The 21,292-nt window shown below is 51.1% G+C and overlaps 1 protein-coding gene across 11 annotated transcripts in view; it reads left to right on the top strand.

The window, feature by feature from the left end:
* Nucleotides 1-19,574, top strand: part of TJP1 (tight junction protein 1) — a 135,902-nt gene extending 116,328 nt beyond the window's left edge. For 4 of the 11 annotated variants that reach the window (XM_081124514.1, XM_081124510.1, XM_081124507.1 and 1 more), the window contains 11 exons: nt 6-106; nt 3,020-3,370; nt 3,908-4,150; nt 4,765-5,631; nt 5,759-5,856; nt 7,184-7,411; nt 10,067-10,242; nt 12,303-12,768; nt 14,210-14,430; nt 15,330-15,473; nt 18,055-19,574. In XM_081124514.1, coding sequence (XP_080980640.1) covers nt 6-106; nt 3,020-3,370; nt 3,908-4,150; nt 4,765-5,631; nt 5,759-5,856; nt 7,184-7,411; nt 10,067-10,242; nt 12,303-12,768; nt 14,210-14,430; nt 15,330-15,473; nt 18,055-18,149 — 2,990 coding nt within the window. In that variant the 3' untranslated portion in view covers nt 18,150-19,574. The remainder of the gene's footprint in view (nt 1-5; nt 107-3,019; nt 3,371-3,907; nt 4,151-4,764; nt 5,632-5,758; nt 5,857-7,183; nt 7,412-10,066; nt 10,243-12,302; nt 12,769-14,209; nt 14,431-15,329; nt 15,474-18,054) is intronic. The other 7 variants (XM_081124517.1, XM_081124516.1, XM_081124512.1 and 4 more) reach the window with 6 other exon arrangements.
* The last annotated feature ends 1,718 nt before the right edge of the window (nt 19,575-21,292 follow it).

Below are 21,292 nucleotides of genomic sequence, written 5' to 3'. Positions count from 1 at the left end.
TTCAGCTACGATTAACTTAAATTCAATGAACGACGGGTGGTATGGTGCCCTGAAGGAAGCCATTCAGCAGCAGCAGAACCAGCTGGTGTGGGTCTCTGAGGGGAAGGTAAGGCATTTCCTGTTGTTTTCAGCCTGTTCACTCCACTACATAGCTAGTCAGAGATGCCTTTGAGTTACTTTGCTCTCTCATTGGTTCCGTTTTTACTGTTTGTCTATGGGGATTGTGCAGGTGGTTTTTGATAGCAGGCTTGTCAGCAGTGTCCTCAGCTATTGAGTTGCCACCCCAGTGGTGTGCCGTTCCCTCCAGAGAATTCTTAAGTGACCACTAACGGAGCAGGGTTGCGTTCTGGCTCCGCCCCGCCTGACTGAGGAAGGACTTGGAGCCTGGCTTCAGTTTCCTCCTGTGAAAATGAGGGGAGTGGGTGGGCTGGACGAGTTCCCAAAATGCTGTCCTCGGACCATGAAACTCAGAGCCGGGGGTGGGCACCCTGTCAACCACCCACCCGCGGAGAGGGCACCACCTCCCTAGCACGTTAAAGACTTAAAAGTGCGCTTCCCCAAATTCTTACCTGGGGACTTTTTCCGCTCAGCGCCCATTAGCATTCTTGTAACACACCATGAAATGTTGGACAAAGCAACATGTCCTTGTTGGCTGTAAATTTTAATTTTCTATACACGCAGACGGCCAGCTTTAAAATACCTGATTTCTGCTCTCACTTCCAGGTTTAGAGCAATCTTTAATAGGAAAGGTCTGTTTGTTTTGTTGGGAGAGTTCAGTTTTCTCAAAGTGTACAGTTGAAAGAACCTCTTGATTTTAACGTCTTTTACTTTCCGATCAGTACAGTGTGAATACGTTTTGGTTGCTCAGGAAGATTGAGAATGTCTGTTTCCATTTCTTCGTTGGCTGAGTTGTGTTGTGTTTGCCCTGCATGGCTGCCCTCCCTCCATCTGGCTGTGGGTGCAGGGGCTCTGGCAGTTTGCATGCTGCATGCTCAGGAGCACCGTGCCCCCGCCCAGAACACCGCAGCCTCGCAGGAACAGCAGCTAACACGCCGACATGTAGAGGGAGTGTCCATGCCCCCACCTACCTGAGCATCTGCACCCCCGCTCTTGTCAGCAGCAGCACTCTAGGGGTGGGCCCTACATGAGATCTCTCAGCACTTTGAGTAACTCACATATCAGCTGGCACACCTGAGCAGTGAATCAGGGTGGAAAATAACCCGCAACACTTTGCAGCAACCTGCTGTTACTCACCTCGGGGCCTCTGATGCAAAGGACCACAGCCCTCTGCTTACTAATCCTCTGACAACACAGCCTGTTAGCGCCCTTTGTCAGGGAGACTGCTAATCGCACTGGTGATTCTTGAAATGAGATTAGCTTGTAAATGCGCAGAGTATACTGTCTACCTATCTGAGAGGTTTTTTAAATCCTCAAGTTTTCCTTTTCTATCATTTCTCCTTGTGATATTGTTTCCTTTCTTTGCTTGGATTTAAAAATAAAGGTCTGACTCCCCCAACTTCTTATGTGAGGAGAGTAGATTAATTATTATCAGGATAGATTAATGCATTTCGTAAACCACAAAAATTGGTTACAGTTGAAATCAAGCGTGATTTTTCCCACCCCTTCCATTCAAGAGTATTTCCCCTGAAGAGATTCTTAACCTAAAACCACTTCCTTTCCCGTTGACTTTCCTGAGCTGCTTTGATCTAACCGCTGTGCCGAGATCCTTTGTACAAGATCAGAGTCTAGTATGTTCCGTACTAAACCGAGAGAGGCCGTCCTGAAACTCTTCACAGGCAGGCGTGTGTCGTCTGCCACAGCAGCCCGCGGGTCTCGCTCACTCCCGCACTTCATGCCGCTTGCCGTGAAGCACTAGGTGGGTTGTGAGCTCCAAGTTGCTCTTCCCGGGGCCTTAGCATTTCCCTGGCCATCTACTGGGTTGCATTCTTCAAGGTCCCGGCAGACGGCAAGGAGGCTTCTCTTCTGCAGCAGCTCAGACTTTAGAAGCCACTGAGACTCAGTGGGACGGACGCTGCTGTGACGGATTCTCACTGTCCCGACCAGCGGGGCTCCGCTGCGACCCGGAGCCTCCAGGAGGCCGGCACGCTGGTCTTCCCCGTGGAGGCAGCGCTGAGGGCGGTGCTCAGCCGGGCGGGGGCTGCGCCGAGGCCCGTTCCGGTGGCTCCAGCCTTACGTTGCTCCTTCGGTCCGCGCTGAAGGAAGAAAGACTGTCTGCGTTGTGGGCTCCAGATCCTTCAGCTCGTGCTCACTGGGCACCATGTCCAGGCAAGAGCTTTAGGGACCGTTCCGTTTACGAGTTTCCGATGAGTACCGGGGGCCAGCCTGTTGGCGCAGCGCCTTCCTTCCCTCTCCCGCAGATGCTTCTCCTTCCTTTCTGGCCACCTCAGAACATAGTGTAGACGCCGAGAAACGCGCTCGGCTCTTAACTCCTAGCTGAGGAGAGCGTGATTCCTCCCTCGCCATCCATTGGGTGATACATCTTTGAAAAACGACAGAAAATTCTTAGTGAGGCAGCCAGTGCCTAGGTGACGATTGTCCATTGTGCTTTATAAAGGCGTAAGTGCTTCCTCAGCTGGAACCGTGGCGTTGATTTTCCCGCTGTTCTTCCGTGCGTGTCCTGTCGCATGTCCTTCTGTGAGCGTGGCTGGGTAGCACTTCCCTCTTCACCTTGCCTGGGGCTGACACGCTAGTGACCAAGTAGGTTTTATGGACTCGAGTGGTGCCAGGATGCCTTCCTTGTCTTCGGGGCTGGACCCTAGAGCCCAGCTTTGTCCCTCTTGGCCAGCGACACTCACTCATCCAAGCCCTCAGGTCTCAGGATGCTCTGTGTCTGCATGTGTGCGTGTACAATCTTCTTGGCCTTCCTTTAGCAGAAGTTTCGAGAACTAGGCATGATTTCTTCAAAGAAGACTATCCTTTTCAATCTCCTTTGTAAAATAAAGGCCATCTCTTAAGGAACTACTGAATAAAATTTTTAATTTACTTTTATTTGACCCAGGCGGACGGTGCTACAAGTGATGACCTTGATTTGCATGACGATCGGCTGTCCTACCTGTCAGCCCCGGGTAGCGAATACTCAATGTATAGCACGGACAGTAGACACACTTCTGACTATGAAGACACAGATACAGAAGGCGGGGCCTACACTGATCAAGAACTAGATGAAACTCTTAATGATGAGGTTGGGACTCCCCCAGAGTCTGCCATTACCCGGTCCTCTGAGCCCGTAAGAGAGGACTCCTCTGGAATGCATCATGAGAGCCAACCCTTTCCTCCTTACACACCACAAGCGCAGCCACAGCCAGTCCATAGAATAGACTCCCCGGGATTTAAAACAGCCTCTCAACAGGTAAGCGGCGAGCGTTCAACGTGTCGTAGTCAGGGGTGCATATCGAACTTGAGAGTGGTGGTGGAGGTAAAGAATGTGCTCTGTCCTTTCTCCAGATTAAGAAGTAATTTTTAATTTCAAGTTGAAAATACCAAGGACCTTTTTTTTTGTTTTTTAAGTTGATTTCAGAGAGAGGAAGGGAGGGGGGGAGAGAGAGAAATATCAATGAGGAGAGTCATTGATCGGCTGCCTCCTGCATGCCCCCTGCTGGGGATCGAGGAGCCTGCAACCCGGGCCTGTGCCCTGACCGGGAATCAAACCTCGATCTCCTGGATCCTAGGTCGATGCCCAACCACTGAGCCATGCTGGCCGGGCAAGAATATCAAGGACTTAATTCTGCACTGTGTGTGTTTGTCTTACACAGCATTTTTTTTTAATGTAGTCAAAAGTCATAGTTTTGTTACTCAGCATCCTAAAAATGTCTGCCAGCCACGATAAACAGGTGGGACATTAGCAGTAAACAGAAACACTACTTAAAATATTTTAAACACTTCGCAGAAAGCAGAAGCCTCATCTCCAGTCCCTTACCTTTCGCCTGAAACAAACCCAGCACCATCAACCTCTGCCGTTAATCACAGTGTAAAGCTCACTCATGTCAGACTGGAGGAGCCCGCCCCAGCCCCTCCCGCCTCTCACGCACCACAAGCTGACCCTTTACGAGCACCAAGTGCCGAGGCAGCTCACACGCTGCTGCTAAGGGACCAAGGAGCCTCACTGCCGCCGCATGTAGACCCACCACAGGTACCTGCGCTGCAGCGTCCACGCCCTGCTCTCCGCCCCGCTGCACACAGCAGCCCGGCTTCCCTGCCGTGTTCCTCGCTTTGTCACTGGGCACACACCAGAGCGCTGCCCGTTAGCACCAGTCATTTCCCTTCTGCAGTTTGCATGGCTTCCGGTGTATACGGATCATTGGGAAACAGGCCTTCGCGTTGGGATTTTTGCTTAATATTTTTATTATTATTTGGGGGTTTTCCATATTCTCCAGAATTTCTTACTGCATAGTAGACATTTTTATGTTTTATAAATTGTGGTGTCTGTGAATTTTCTTCATGATTTTTATTTTCAGTGTCCAAATCAAGGGGAATCAGCATTTCGGTGCATTAATTTTTTACTAAATTGAATAATTCTCTGTAACGCACTTTTTATTCAGCACATGCTAAAATAAAATGTAAAAGCCCCTGCATTGTAAATTTTGCGCTTTCACTCAGACTGGCTTTCTCCATTAATCTCTCTCTGCTCTGGTCATGAATGGTGGAACACACCATTTTCACACATTAAATCGAGTTTTGTCTGTTAAATAGCCTAGCCTTAGAAGCAAGCCTGTGTGCTTACTTACCCGTGCCTTTGTTGTGCAGGTGTATAGAAAGGACCCCTATCCCGAGGACACAAGGCAGAACCACGTTCTGAAGCAGCCGGCTGTGGGTCACCCAGGCCAGAGGCCAGACAGGGAGCCTAATCTGAGCTTCGAGCACCACCCCCAGTATGCAGAGAAACAGGCCAGCAGAGACCTGGAGCAGCCCGCGTACAGATACGACTCCTCGGGCTACGCAGACCAGTTCTCTCGGAACTTTGACCACCGCGTGCGCTACGAGGAGCGCGTCCCTGCCTACGAGGAGCACTGGTCCTACTACGAAGACAAGCAGCCCTACCAGCCTCGGCCTCCTTTTGATAATCAGCACTCTCGAGACCTGGACTCCAGGCAGCATCCCGAAGAGTCCTCAGAACGAGGGTACTTCCCACGGTTCGAGGAGCCAGCCCCTCTGTCCTATGACAGCAGAGCCCGCTATGACCAGCCACCCAGGCCCTCCACCCTGCGACATGAAGAGCCGCCGGCTCCTGGATATGACGTGCATGGTAGATACAGGCCCGAGGCACAGCCCTACTCCTCAGGCCCGAAGGCAGCTGAGCCCAAGCAGTATTACGACCAGTACCCACGAGGTTATGAGCAAGTCCCATCGCAGGGCTTCCCCTCGAAAGCAGGCCCTTACGAGCCTCTGCACGGTGCTGCGGCGGCCCCCCCGCAGGTGCCTGCGGCTCAGCACAAGCCGGAACCCCCTCCCGCCAGCACCAAGCCGCTGCCCCCGCCCCCAGCTCCAGCTGAGGAAGAGGAGGACCCTGCCATGAAGCCGCAGTCCGTGCTCACGAGGGTGAAGATGTTTGAGAACAAAAGGTCTGCGTCCTTGGAGAGCAAAAAAGAGGAAAACCACACCACTGGCTTCAAGGTAAAGACCTAACCGTGTCCGCCCTGCCCTGGACGCAGGCACGTTCTGACTGCCGCGCAGCCCCTCCACCCGCGCAGCCTGCTTGGTAATGCTCTGTTCCTGGGGCGGGTTTGTCTTATGTTTGCAGCCCCCAGAGGTAGCAGCTAAACCTTCAGGCGCTCCCGTCGTCGGTCCCAAAGCTCCTCCTCAGAGTCAATTCAGTGACCACGACAAGACACTGTACAGGTGGGTGGACGTGCTGGGGTTCGTGGGAGCTGGCCGGGCACTGGCCCCGTAGTGAGCGAGCCTGCAGCGTGTGAGGGGGAGAAGGGAAGGGGAGGGTCTGTTGGTCCTCGAATGAAAGTGCCAGCGTTTCTAAGTAAAACGCTGGCCCTGGAAAGGAAAGTGAAGGTGTTGATTATGTCTTTATAGCAGGTCTTTGTTACAGCTTTAGGAAACTAGTGTCTTGGAAATACATGTTTCTAGTAAATGATTAAGAATTTTAAAGTCCTACTCCTTGTAGTATGTGTTTTAGTTTCAGAGTCCTTTCAGACATGCAGACTCCCAGCTCTGAGGGTAGGGAACAGGCGCGGAGCAGCTGACGTGACTGAGCCGTTCGACGAGCACGTGCCGCCTGCTGGCCGCGCTGAGCAGCTCGGCGCAGTGAGGGCCGAGGCTGGCGGGTGGCATTTGCTGGACTGGCGGAGCCGGGAGGGACGCCCGGCCAGCTGGGCGTGCAGCCGTGGCCTCAGTGCTGCTCCTCGGGGACGGGCTGGACGTGAACACAGCCTTCCTGGTGGCTGATGTGTTTACTTGCTCACATTCGCACTTGTGCTGAAGAGGAGCTAACGTACCCATTTCCTGTAATGACATGTAGTGCTCTTCGTGAAGATGTAAACTGCGGTGTCTCCTTAGCCAGTGCCACTGGCAGATGAGCTGTTACGTGCAGTAAACTCGTAAGAAGTGAAGCTTCGCCCTCGTGTTGCCGTAAAACCTAGTGAAGCTGGTTGGTTTTGATGCAAACTTTCTAAAGTGTGCGTAGCAGAGCGTAAACCACGATGTGTGAATTTGCTTAATAACATACACTCTCCCCTCTGCTTCCTGTGCCCTCTGGAACTTCAGGCTTGACCGAGCTATTTCCTTGTATGAGGGTCATTTCTGGACCCTGGATTAAAGTCCTTAAAAGTCCTTTAGGGCTCTTATATTAAGTCAGGTCTTCTCGGTTACTACTCGTCGCTGGCATTAGTGTATATACTTGGAGTAGTTTCCACTACATTGGTTCCATTTCCTTTCCTCTTTCCAATTAACTGCTTTTAACCTGCTCTGAGGCCTCCAACCAAATACCTGTCAAGCTTAAAAGGTCGTATTCAAGAGCTCTCGGGCCGGAAGGGGGCTGCCTTTTGAGCCTGGCGTGTGAAGACGTGGGGGTTAAAATGTCCATCTTGACTGCGGGCTGCTCAGCTAGGTCCTGAGTGACCGCAGCCAGCGAGGGTCCAGCTCAGGGATGCATGTGCCCCACTCTCCGTGTGCAACCCACTCCTACAAAGCTGTCCCGTTTGCTGTTTGTTGTCAGGATCCCAGAACCTCAGAAACCTCAGCCGAAGCCCCCTGAAGATATCGTCCGGTCAAATCATTATGACCCTGAAGAAGATGAAGAATATTACCGGAAACAGCTCTCCTACTTCGACCGAAGGAGTTTTGAGAACAAGCCTCCTGCCCACATCCCTGCCGGCCACCTCCCAGAGCCGGCCAAGCCCGTTCACTCCCAGCATCAGCCGAGCCTGTCTAGTTACGCTTCGAAGTAAGTCATTTCACCTAAGGCTTCTTTGAGGATAAGGTGACGCGTAGAGGCCCGATTGCCTAAAGCGGAGTCATCTGAAGCTCAGCCTGTCTTAAAGGAGGTAGCTGAGTGTGTGACATGCTTTCTGTGGGCTCCAGCGGGTCAGCACGTCGTACTTTCTCGCACTAGGAGGTGTTTCCTTTTCTTAAACTGATAGCAGGTATGGAGAGTTTTTGCATTAGGAGCAGATGTTAAAATCAAAGGTGAGAATAAACTGGGTCAGAAGAGTTTCTAAATCCTTCTGTGCAGCACAGTTGCTGCTGGTTCTTTCCCCCCTCTTTGGTTTTGTTTTAAGTATAAAAACAGGGATGTGTTGGGCAACATTGTCGGGGGGAAGGTCATAGAGAGAAGTTTTTAGGGTGAGAAAGAGCTTGTCTTTTTTCATGATTGGAGGTGGGGGTACTTTAGAGATTCCTGGTCCCATTGTACCTGAGGAACCCACGCTCAGTGGGTGGCATGATAGGCGGAGCTGGCACTGACCCCCGAGTCACTTGGCTCCCAGTCGTCTTGTCCCTGTTCTGTGCTGCTCCCTTCTGTTTACTCGTCTCTTGGGGATTTTGTTGGGGTACAGACGCACATGTGCCTGTGTGGGTTCCTGTCTCCTGCTGGTTCTGTCTCTGGTCAAACCCTGAGGGACAGAGAACTTGGTGGGGAGAGTGGGAGGTAAACCCACACAAGCGCACGTGGGTTTTTGCTTCAGCAACACAAGCCCACGGAGTGAAGAGCAGATGGGGTTTATTATAACGAATCTGCTTCCACTCGTGGGACCTGGCTGAGCACGTCCTAAGTCCCTGGGGCCGGAAGATGAGATCAGAGCTGCATGGAAGTCTGAGCTCAGGAAGCCCACGTTCCCCTTCAAAGAGCCCATCCAGATAATTCCCTTTAATCAACATGAAACTCAACTGATTCAGAGGCGTTACGTCTGAAAATTCCCTCATAGCGGTCCCTGCATTAGTGTTTGACTGAACTGTGACTGCTTCAGCCGAGCCAAGTGGACACATGAAAGAGCCATCATGAGCCACTTGTTTTCTAAGACATCATTCAAAGTGGAGATTTAAAACCTTTTCCCGCTGTCATCCATTTAAATCTTCATCCACTGAGAAAGCAGTTGCTAAGAGATGCAGGCGTGGGGCACTGGGGCTCTGCATGCCGACGGCCTGCTGCTAGTGTCTCGTGCTCCGCAGCCCGGCATAGGGCGGTGCCCGGCGCCCCGGGTGCGGGAGGAGGCGCTCAGCGCCGGGCCTCAGCGGCCCCACTCAGGCAGGAGAGCAGGCCCTTCGTGGTCATTTCGACTTAAGTTGTTAAACATTAGTTCCTGTCAGGAGGGTCCAGCGGGTGTAGTTCACAGAGATTCTCTTTACCCTCTTACTAAGACATTTGGGTCTAAGAAGTTTCGCCAGGGAATAAATTAGAAATGGTGGGTGCGTGTCTTTTGATTGATGTTTTAAATGACATTTGAGTTTCATTTGCTGCAAATTGCTTAGTTAGATTGACCGTTTTCTTTCATTTTTCTATTGCGCTTGCTTGGCCACCACCTAGATTTCTTGGCTCTTACACTAGCTATGACTGCTTGAAAAGGAGCGTCAAGTGGTAAGACCGGCGTTGACGTGAGGCTGTTGCACAGGTGTCCCGCGCGTGTCCTTGGCATTATGTGCACTTGCAGATTTGAATGCCATCTTCAAGTGCTCGGTCTAAATGCGGAAGCTCGCTGACGGCACAGCCTTCAGTCTCGTGATAAAACGAGTCTTCTGTGCAAGTCCCCTCGACCTGTCTGGTGTTTGTGCACATAAAGCTGGTGTGCTTGGCTCTGCGCAGGTTTAGATGGCAGCGTGGCAATTATGGGTCTATTTCAGAGGTTTCTTTTTGTGTGCATTTGTGTCCTGTAACAATTGGCAATCTGAGAAAGTAAGCATGCACGGCACAATTTGACTTAAATGGGCCTCGTAAAACTAAGCAGTATCTGCTACTCTGGCTGTTAACAAAAATGGGTCTGGTAAATCAAGGACACTTTTTAAAGTAAAAGATGTCAGTTCCTTGTGTTACTGGAACACGGCTACACACGTTCATTTACTTACTGTCTCTGGCTGCTTTTGGGCAGAGTTTGAATAGTGTGTTTGAGACCTTATGGCCCAAAAAGCCGAAGAACATTTACTGCCCAGCTCTTCACGAGAAAACTCGGCTGACCCCTGTTGGTGACGACACCTTGTGTGGCGCTCTGGGCGTGCCAGGAGCAGCCATTGCACCTTAGAGACGAAATTAGACGTGAATCTAAGGAAGACTGGGGCCAGTGAATATTTTTGAAAATATTTGCAAGACCTCCCTCAATTGTAAACGACACAGTGAAATATTACAAATATACCCAAAATTTCATCTGCCTTCTGGTTGCCATCTTCTGGGTGTTCCTGAAATTCTTCAGGCATCTGGGCTGTCTCTGCCTTTCTCGTGCTGGTGGATGGCTGGGTTTGCCTATTTTGGTAGAGTAGCTGCCCGCACTCATAAGAATAAATTGTGAAGTTTCTAGCTTGTTTTTTTAAACTTGGAGCTACTTGGAGAACGAGAGCTTGTTTGTCCGGGCGAGTCCATTTCAGGTGGTGGCGCTGTCTCGTTTCTTCACAGGGGCAAGTCTGCGGACACTGACGCTGTGGAGAGAGCGTTCGAGAAGCGCTACGACCCGGGGCAGCCCACGCCCCCGCCGCCCCCGCCGCCCTCTCTCTACGCGCAGCCTGCGCCCGGCCCGGGCTCCGCGCTCCACGCCCACGCCCACGCCCACGCCAAAGGAGCCCACGGGGAAGGTAGGCCGCTCAGCTGGCAGCACCGCTGTAAGAGCAAGACTTAGGAAATTACACTCCCACTCCTAAGCAAAGTGGCTTTTCACATAAGAAATACACAAGACTTTTAAGCTAAAAACAGTGAAAACTAAGGATTTTGCCAAAAGTACATCACCTGTTTTTGACTGTGACTTATATTGGATAAGCCTTTTCCCTAAATATCTTTTACTCCGTTTTATTCACGTAGCTCAGTTTCTGGAAGTCATGTTTGTTTACTGGTGTGTCTGATCGGATTGGATGGCGGTTTATAAACGTTATTGTGACATCCCCTCTTTACACATGACTCCGGGAAGATGCCAGGTTTCGCCTAATACGTGTCCCTGAGCGCGTTGCCCTTGCATGTGCGTCCTGTAGCAAAGTCTCAGCAAGGTGGACGACCTACAGCTCGTCCGTCATTGCAGTGGCTGTGTCCCTGCTGTTCCCCACGTCCCGCCCTTCACCTCCCTTGTCCGTGCCGCCCCTCAGTGGCCCAGCTCCTCTCCCTGCTGCCTGCTGCCTCCGTCTTTCCCTCTGCCTCTTCCGTCAGTCTGTCCCCTCCCACAGAATCCTGCCCTCTGCCTTCAGGCACGCAGGTCGCCTGTTCTGCCGTTCAAAGCCCCTTGTTTTGACCCCGCTATCTCTTCAAACTACTTCTGTATCTCTGCCTTTCATCAAACTCCCTGAAATGGAAACTGTCCCCTCCACCTCGCAACACCCCTTTTCTTATTTAGCCCTTTCAAAAAAACCTGTATTTTACCCTCAGAATGTACCACAATTGATCCTTCTGTTGGCATTTGGCCACTGCAAGCAGTTCTTTTGTTGCCTACGCAGGGGTCAGATGCCAGGCCGAGTCTCAGCAGACAAGGGGCGGTTGTAGGCGGAGGCACCCTCACGTTGGGACTTTCTTTCCACCTGTCATGTGTGCAGACAGTTTCGGGTGCCTTTAATTTCTTTTCCTTCCACTGAGACATCGCGTGGAAGCGAGGAGAGCAGACGTCTGGCACCTCCCGTCTTGGGGAGGCAAGATTTAGTGTCACCCTCACAGTGCTAGCTGTAGGTTTGTTGTGGTTTCTCGTAGCTGCCTTGATTCCGTTTAGGACGGTCCCTTCTGTTCCTGATGTGCTGAAATCACTTGGTCAGGTGCCTGTGTTAAGGGGCTCGTAAGATTTTTCTCCTTTATTCTGTTAATGGAATAAATTATACTACGACGTTCACAAGGCATTTGGGTTTATAGTTTCCTTTTCGTGGAACGTCCCTGCCTGCTTTTGGTATCGAGATTGTGCTGGGTTCATAGAGAGCTGGGACGTGCTCCCTCTTTCCCTCTTTCTGAAAGGGTTTGAAGAGCGTTGGTGGCATTTTCTGCTTAGTTATCTCATAGAGTCCACTTGTCACTGTCTTACTGCCACCAGCGGTATGTGGGATTCCTGCAGTTTCACATCTTGTCAACCCTGGGAGATACCAGGCATCCGTTTTGCTAACCTCATGGGTGTGAAATGGAATTTCATGTTTTTGTTTGTTTGGAGTTAGCACTTTCCTCGCTCGCAGTGAGGCTGTGTCTGTTGCGTGGTTCCTGGGGGCTTCGCCCATCTTCCTGTCAGGCTGCGTCTTTCTTACGGGGGTGGAGGTGTTCCCTGTGGGTCTTAGGCCCTAACTCATCAGCTAGTTACACATTGGTAACAGCATTTCCCAAACTGTGCCTTTTCTCTTGACAATGAGTTTTTAGCATTTTTTTTTTAACTTAGCTAAATTTGTCATTCTGTTTGGTATTTGCTATGGACGTTGGAGAGGGGTTACTCAGTCGCCAGCCGCTGGGGGCATGCGCTTAGCAGCATGGCCCTGACTCCAAGGCAGCAGGACACACTAACAGCACCATGTGTCCGTGTGACCTCCCTCAGCGTCACACAGCACCAGTGTCTAAGAGCTGCCTCTGACTGGTGACCCTGAACTAGGACTAGTTAAGATGGGAGAGACATGAGAGGGGCTGTAAAACCTCCTTTTAAAACGTTTTTTAAATGTTGTCTGTGTGCTTTTTTTTTTTTAATCAGGTAATTCAGTGTCATTGGATTTTCAGAGTTCTTTAGTATCCAAACCAGAGCCGCCTCCATCTCAAAATAAACCAACAACTTTCAGACCAATGAACCGAGAGGATCCCGCTCAGTCCACCTTCTATGCCCAGAAAAGTTTCACAGATAAAGCTCCTGTGAACGGGACCGAACAGACTCAAAAAACAGTCGCCCCAGCCTACAATCGGTTCACCCCCAAACCATACACCAGTTCTGCGCGGCCCTTTGAGCGCAAGTTTGAAAGCCCTAAATTCAGTCACAACCTCCTGCCAAGCGAATCCGCGCACAAGCCCGACGTGTCTTCAAAGGTCCCCACGTCTCCCAAAACCCTCATGAAAGCACAGCCTCCCGAGTTCGACAGCGGAGTGGAGACGTTCTCCGTCCACGCAGACAAGCCTAGGTACCAGGTGAACAGCGTCAGCGCCGTGCCTAAGGCTGTCCCCGTGAGGTAAGAGCTGTGCCCCCTTCTCGACCCTGTGGTTGTCTGGCGTGAGGACTTGACCGGGTAGTTTTAACTTAGACCTTAAACTCAACATTGTTGACCAAAACATTGCCATGAATCCATCACGCAGAAGGTCCTGCGAGGGACCCAAGATGATTCGGTGAAATAATCTAACAGTCATGTGGCCACCAGGCCTTGTCATTAGCCCCGTTTCTCTAAGAAATGAAGTTGAGTGACATTGCAGTTTGCCGAGGTCACACAGCGGGGGCGGGAACCTAGATTCAGGCCTGGTCGTTGACCCCGGCCCATGCTCTTAACAGCTGCGGCTCCCGTGACCTCGGAAACATAGGCGTCTGTGTTCCTTGTCCACTGTCTGCTCAGCAGTAATGTTAAAAAGAAGTAACGGTGTAATGAGCTCCACGTGGTGGTTACAAAACAGCAGCTATTTTTAAAGTTTTAGGGAGTCAGCTCTCTGAGCAAACGAGAGACAGGCCCACCAGGAGCCCCAGCGGTGGACTCTCTTCTCTGTCGTCATTCCATGGTGCTGACCAGCCCCACGCTGGCCACACGGAAGCTCCCCTCGCCCCCAGGTCCACTCACGCTCAGGCCCCCGGCGCAGACGCGCTCGCAGCAGGCCCGAGGCCGGGACGCCCCGCGGCTGCTCACCGGCACGAGCTGCCTCCTTCTCGGGAGGGGGTGGGGACAGAAGCTCGCTCGGGTTGGCATCCACCCGGTGCCCTGGTCACGCAGGAACGAAGCTGCCCGGCCTTCACCTGCTTTTGTCTCGTCCACCCACCTTTCTGCTCCCCTTGGGGCCCTGGCTCAGCTTGACTTCGGACCTGGGCGGCCTCCCTCTCCGCAGCCCTCGTTGTGCCTTATGTATCCCTCCTGCCCCTGCTGCTGTTAGTGAGCTGCTGTGTCCGGGGGTAGCTTGGTCTCTGTCACCTCGTGGCACTGTGGAGGCCTTGCCTTTGGCAGCAGGGCGCGGCGACTCGAGTGCTCAGGCAGGAAAGTGCGCACCCCTGGAACCCTGACGACAGCGCAGCGGCCCAAGGTGCTGCCAGTTGTAAGAGGCGCCGTCGTCTCGTGTATCACTGGGAAGGAAGAACAGTGCTGCCAGCTCAGCCGTGACCTGCTGTCGGTTTTAAAACGCCCCTTTCGTGGATGTTAAAACGCATTTCTTAGTGTCAGGGACCTGTAGTCGGGTGAGGCGGGTCCCGGGCTGGTATGCCTGTTGCAGAAATCAGAACCGGAGGCGACTTGATTGGTTCCCTTCAAAGGCGAAACCGGTTTCCCCAGGAAGGACCCCCCGGGGTGGCCCTGTGCGTGTCAGGTCTCTCCTCGAGGACCTGCCTGCCAAGGTGAACAGCTTAGGGATGCTAAGGGGTTGCCTGTCGCGAGAGTGCCCGCGGGCGCCGGGGCGACTCACGACGGCTCCCAAACTCAGCCCCACAGCTGTGCCGGACGAGGGCGACGGTGAGGATGGCCACACCGTGGTGGCCACGGCCCGCGGCGTGTTCAACGGCAACGGCGGGGTGCTGAGCTCCATAGAGACGGGCGTCAGCATCATCATCCCGCAGGGCGCCATCCCCGAGGGCATGGAGCAGGAGATCTACTTCAAGGTCTGCAGGGACAACAGCATCCTGCCGCCGCTGGACAAGGAGAAGGGTGAGCGCCGGGGCGGGCCTCGGGGGCGCCGGGGGGCACGCTGGGCCCTCCACCGGGTGCTGCACGTCCCGCCTGAGCGGCAGGCGGCAGGCCTTGGGGCGCCCCTCCCCCACCTGCCGGGCAGCCTTAGCTGCCCCCTCCACGCTTGTCTTGAGTCATTTGTCCCGTCTGTGTCTAGAGACCGGTTAGGTGGCACCCAGTCAGGCTTTGCTCTGTGCCTGTCCCCTGCCGGGGGACACAAGCCTCTCGGGGCAGGTCCGCCTCGCCGCCGCAGGCCCACCTCTAGCAGACACTCAGCAGGGGGTGGGGTGCCGCTGTCCAGCGTCACGGTCCGTATTTCGGGGCTCCCTTGAGGAGCCAGGGTGCTGCTGTTCTCCCTGTCTTTCCGGATCACCCAGGATGACATGGGGGCCAGAGCTACGGCTTCTCTTAGAGCCTTCGAGCGGGGCTCCCCCTGGGCACGCGTTTCTTTGCTCACACTAACGTGTCGGCCCTGCGCGAACCCCTTAAACCAGGTCTGTGGCATTAAAAACACAACATGTCCGTGACATGCAGAAAGTGTGTGTGAATGTACCGTACACTGTGAGAACCTGTGATCCGTGCAGGGCCCCCGGCTCTGTGGCTGTTTAGCCCTTCAGATGTGACTGTTTTGAATTAAAATGTGCTGGAAGTGTCAGATACACAGGATTTCAAAGATTAGTGTATTAGTGACGTGTCGGCATGATTTGGGGACACGTTGGGATACAGTGACTGCTGAAACAATGAGACCTGCACGTGTGGCTTCAGCTGCGTGTTCCTCAGCCAGTGCTGCTGGGGAGAGCTCGCCCGGCAGCACTGGACGGGGAAGGAGGGCCGTGGTGCAGATGCACCAGCCGCTAACCTCTCGCCCCCGCCTCCAGGAGAGACCCTGCTGAGCCCGTTAGTGATGTGCGGGCCCCATGGCCTCAAGTTCCTGAAGCCCGTGGAGCTGCGCCTGCCACACTGTGCGTCCATGACTCCTGACGGTTGGTCTTTTGCTCTAAAATCATCCGACTCCTCGTCGGGTACGCTGTCTTCACTCTGTCCTTTGGGGGCTTGGGGACTGTCATTGATTAACCCTGGGCCGGTGGAGCTCCCCGTGCCGTCAGCGGACCTCGGCCTCTGTCCTGCGGCCCTGCCGGCCTCGCCAGGGTGGCGAACTCCCGTGCGCTGCAGATGCTGCCAGTGACCGGGGAGGGGTAGAGAGGTTCTGCCTTTTAAACGCTGATGATTGGCAAAGGTTGACTGTTTCTGGGTGGTCAGCCAAATTATCGCATCTGTCAAAATGAAGGTGTGAGCCCTGGCCGGGTAGCTCCGTTGGTTAGAGCATCGTCTCCATACACCAAGGTTTCAGGCTGGATCCCTGGTCAGGGCACATACAGGAATCAGCCAGTGATGTCTGAGTGAGTGGGACAGCTGATCAGTGTCTCTCTCTCTCCCTCTCTCTCTCCCATCCTCCCTCTCTAAAAAAATCAATAAGTTTAAAAAAATGTGTCCAAGATGCAATGAGAGAATTGATACCGTCCTACATAACGGGCATTTTCGCCTTCTTACTGAAATGATTTGATTCCTTTGTGTCGTTTCTATTTTTGGTTACTGTTTAGTTTTTCAGTCTACAAAGTATATATACCAGAGAAGCTTGAAAGACAGAAGACCTTCCGCTGTGACCGCGCTTGGCCATGGTTTTCCAGTGTAAAATTCTAACTTCTGTTGCACACACTTTTTAAGTGGCTTTTTTTCTTAAGATCATAGCTGCACAGCTTCCTTTGCATTTTCACATTTCTCACCTCCTCGGTGACTAGTCAGTTGCCATTTGGAACTTTTTGTAGTTTTGGATCACTTTACTTGACCCTGATGTAGAAAAATAAGAACTTCTAGTTCTGCTGCTGAATTTTTGGTAAATCTGGTGGACATTATGAAGTTTCAGGGAGGAGTGGTAGGAAATCAGAGTTTTACAGTGTAAAGATTATTGGATAATATTTTAATACTACCCAAGACAAAAAATTATATGTAGATATGTATTTCACAAGTAACTTTCTCTGGGAAAAGTTAATAAATTAATTTTAACACATTTGATATAAAAGCTATTCCCTCAGGGAAACGTTTCCACAAAGAAACGTTTTATAACGTTTATAATGAACTAACATTAAGAAAACAGCATTTAGAACATTTATTCTGAAAGTCAGGCTGTAGGATGAGTTCTGCTTGTCCTCTAACCCAAGTTAGGACCAGGGTCCTTAGACTGACTGTTGTGGTTACTCGTTTATAATGATTATTTCTACATATTTAATGAAGCATAAGTGAGTCCTCCATTTGTTACTCCAGTGTTTTAGGCCACAAAATTTAAGTTACTCTATGAGATTAACGCAGGAAGGAGCTGTTTCACGTCGGAGTGTGTTCACCTAGAAGAGAAGTGGGCCTTTCGTGTGGAGTCCTGCATGACTTCAGAAGGCTTTGCTGCTGTCAGGTTCTGTTTAGAAAGTCAAGAGTAGATTTGGTAACTACTGACTTAATCCCAACAAAAAACTTGGGCCTAAAGATAAGGGTTTTTTTAACTTCCAAAGGGTTGTTATAGCTACATTGCCTAAGGAATTTGTTATCTACAGTATCACATAAGCCCGTATGCGCTTGCGAAGTGAAATCACTCAACATGCTGGTCTAAAGCTCTGAGCCAATCGTGACTCAGATCTCGCCTCGGTGGTGTGCAGCCTGCCAGAGGCAGGATTCTCACCCGTGGCACTGTTGACATTTTGGCCAGAGAATTCTTTGTAATTGGGCCTGTCCTGTGCATTGTGTGGGATGTAGCCGCCTCCCTGGCCTCCACCCACTAGGTGCCAGTAGTGACAGGTAGAATCATCTCCAGGCATCGCCCCCAGCTCCTGGTTGAGAACTGATGCTGTTGGGAAGCAAAAGTCAGCAGCTTCGAGTATCCTTTTGGATACCAGAGACATGCGGCCATCCCAGCCTTCCAGACATTCAGAGCCCCCCACCAGGGCTCTTAGCTCTGCTGCAGGTACCACATCGCCGCGAGCTTGTGGGCCATTCCAGGGCCCGAGCCCCACCCAGACGCCCAGGCTTCCATTGTTGGCCTGTGGTTGAGTGTGAGAAATGCATTCTCACCCTCAGCTTAACTGGCTGACCGTAGAATTATTATCCAGACTTCCGAAAGTGAAAGAAGGACTCTGCCAATAACTGTGTGGACTCCGGCAAACTGGAGTGACCCAGGCATGTGGTCCCCGCCTTTTATTCATTGTTTGAAAACATACTGAAAGAGAAACCTGAAACCGTGTCGAGTCCTTAGATTCCAGTGGGTCTTCATTGAAATGTAGCACGTAGAGGGTTTTTAAAGCGTAGTTGTTGTATACAGTGTTATATTAGTTATAATAGTTCCTGGTTACAATACAGCGAGTCAGCATTTTTATACCGTAGCGTGTGATCGCCACACTAACTCGACTTAGTCATCTAGCTCTTAGAGCTGGGGGTAAGTGCAGTTTGATAAAGAAATAGAAGGAAATTGTACCCTAACGTAGGTATGTGTGTTGGCCTGTGGTTGCAGAGCCTGAGGGCCAGCAGCTATAGGTGACATGGCGTCTTTTTCCTCCACAGGTGATCCTAAAACCTGGCAAAACAAGTGTCTTCCTGGAGATCCCAATTACCTTGTGGGAGCCAACTGCGTTTCTGTCCTGATCGACCACTTTTAATTCTGAAAATAGGAACTCGATTAAATAATGTGAACCGGGTAAAACTTAACTAAATCTAAATGGAACCACTCTATCAAGTATTATACTTTCCTTAGAATCGATGCTCCAGTCTGGTAGTATTAAGCGTTCTGTTTGAACTGATGAAGATGAGGGAGCGCGCTCCTGAGCCGAGGTCAGAAAACGCGCTGCGAGCTGCGTGTTTGCGCCAGAAGAACTTGGCGTTGGCGAGAGGTTCAAAGACGTTTGCTTCGCGATGATTCCTGTACTTTTCACGGTCACTGCTTAACTTCACATACTGATTTCCGTTAAAATACCAGCCGGTAAAGGGGTGCATTTGAGTTCTGTTCTTTCCAAAGTACACTGCTCCCACTCGATTGTGGCCCTGGCCTGGCACACACATTTTATTTTATTTTATTATGCATGAGGTAATATGCACACATTTAAAAATGCACCTGGAGTATATAACCAGTGTAGTGGACTTAACAGAAATGTACAGCAGGGGGTTTATCACTTTGGGGTGGGGGGTCGAGTGAGGACAATTACTGATTGTACGTGAAAACACTTTCTTAGGGAAGGACACCAAAGCAGGTGGCTGGTGCCGTGGCCTCTGGACCTATAAATTAACCATATCACCAGACATACTAACCAGCAGGAGTGCCTTACCCTCCTGTTTTTAACTCTTAGGGCGTTCTCTCTGTGTAGGACTAAGTTTTTACGGCTTTTGTGCGCATCTGGATACTGAATCATGAACCAGGTTGAGGAAATTGGGGGGTTGGGGGGCTCAGAAGCATGAGATCACCCAGAAGAAAATAACGGTGTGATTTGGGATTTTTTTTATTTTTATTTTTTTGGCGAGGGGCAGCGGTGGTCTTGATTTTTTTGGGGGGGCTACGCATTTGAAGATTCCGATGTTTTAAGGAGGCTTGTACATAACGCGTGCATACCACTTTTGTTCTTGGTTTGTAAATTAACTTTTATAAACTCTACCTTTTTTATACATAAACAAAACCACGTTTCTTAAGGCAGCCTTTTGTATTCTCTCCTGTACCTCTTGAGCCTCGAACTTCGACCTCTGCAGCAATAAAGCGGCATTTTTATGACACACACAAGGTCATTTTTTTAAAGTAAAAGAATGCACAGAGTTGTTACATTTTTAAGCGCTGCATTTAAAAGATACAGTTACTCAGAATTCTCTAGTTTGATTAAATTCTTGCAAAATATCCCTACTGTAATTTGTGATACAATGCTGTGCCCTAAAGTGTATTTTTTTACTAATAGACGATTTATTATGGCACATCAGCACGACTTCCGTTTGGATAACACACCACTACATTCTGTTAATCATTAGGTGTGACTGGATTTCTTTTGCGGTTATTAAAAAGTCTCAAATTTCTAAATCTGCAGAATAAAACTTTTTAAAATAAAGTGCTGGTTTGGTCTGTTTGCCCACTGTTTCTAGTTTCGCGCAACCTTGTAAGCCTGTTTTGAAGTCCTGCCCACAGGAGGCCTGCGGGGCATGCGGAGTGTGTCCCGTGTCCAGCGCGTCCTGCTGGGCCAGCAGCACTGTCACCGAGGCCTCGCGACGGAGCGGGAGAGGCAGGCGGCCGGAGAGCGTCTTCCTGCGGCGTCTGTGAGTCCGCGCGTGTTGGCGCGTCTGTGTTGCCTGGAGCCGGTTCATACAGGGTTTCCCATCTTGCCCTGGCCCCAGGACATTACATGGGCTTATTCCTGTGCTGCTGCATTTGGGGAAAGAAAATCCTTTTTAGCGGCCGTAACTATTCCCTCACGATTGCCGTGTTTATTTAGCACCACCGCTGTTGACATCCCAGCTGTTGCTATAAGGTCAGCATCTATGTGGATTTAGTATATTTTGTGTGTTTTTTAAATTAAGGTAATTTACATACAGTACTCCTTTTACTGCACATTTCTCCAAATTGTGACACACACAGTGTTATTACAACTGTTACCACAACTAATACGTGGAACAGTTTCCTCAACCCCCAAAGTCCATTGCGCCCCTTCACACTCGGCCCTCCCCAGGCCCTGGCAGGCAAGCTCTCTTTCCTGTCCCGAGCGTTTCCCCTTCGAGGTGTCAGAGAGGTGGCATCATACAGTAGCTGCCTTTGAGCCTGGCCGCCTTCCTGTAGCACAGAGCATGGAATTCACTCATGAAGCCGCAGACATTAGTAGCTAGCTCACTGCCACTGTGACCACGTCACAGCTCACCCATTCCCCAGCCGAAGAACTTGGGGGTTTTCTCCAGGTTTCGGAGAATATGAAAAAAGCTGCTGTAAACATCCCGTGCAGGTGTTTGAGTGAATATAACTTTTTGTTTCACCTGATGAACACGTCAGGGTGGGGTCGCTGGCTCCCATGGTGAGTAGATGTCGACTTTATACGAAACCACCGGCCTGTTTCCCAAAGTACCTTCCTTCGCCCCTCAGCAGTCCTCGGGGTCCAGTCACTCTGGGCAACTGGAGTTCCCCACGCAATTGGATGATAAAGGATGCAGCAGTGTTTCTCTTAATTTTTCTTCTTGCACTTTGCGGGGTGACTAAGGACCCCTTTGAAAAGTTGATGACTGATTTTCTCCAAAAAGCAAGACCTTAAAAAGTTTCAGATGCTCTTTGGGGGCTGCCAAATCCTGTCATCCGACTGCCGTGAAGTCTCTTGAAACCATGTGGGCATGTGTTGGTGGAATCCAAGGAAGATCGGGCTTCTCCGCAACCCCAGGTCGTACCTTGGAGGGGGCCACCCAGCCTCCTGGCCTCTGAAGCTGGAGGCCTGCTGGGATCACCTGTCCAAAAAGAGTCGAGACCACCCCAGGGTGAGCGATGGACTCAGATCTAGAACCAGATTTTAGGTGAAAAGTTTTATCTTCCTGCTAGAGGCCCAGATGAAGCCCATTGGAACCCAGGTGAAAAATGAAGTGTTGGAGAGCAAAGCAACCAAAGTCGCACTGCTGAGAACAGAGTGGGATTCACGGGCCAGCCTTCCGGTGGCAGGAAGCACTGAGCATCCTCCGTGCCCGGGAGACCCCCTCCACAGGCCCTGAGGGACCCCAGCCATTTCCTACCTTCATTTTGTATTAAGGAGAACTCCCTAGTACTCCCCAGGTGGAGTAATTTTATTTGGCTTTTATG

The sequence above is a fragment of the Miniopterus schreibersii genome (assembly GCF_964146895.1).
Source record: "Miniopterus schreibersii genome assembly, chromosome: 22".
NCBI lineage: Eukaryota > Metazoa > Chordata > Mammalia > Chiroptera > Miniopteridae > Miniopterus > Miniopterus schreibersii.
Note: the sequence above shows the minus strand (reverse complement) of the source record. Positions and strands in the feature narration are given on the sequence as shown.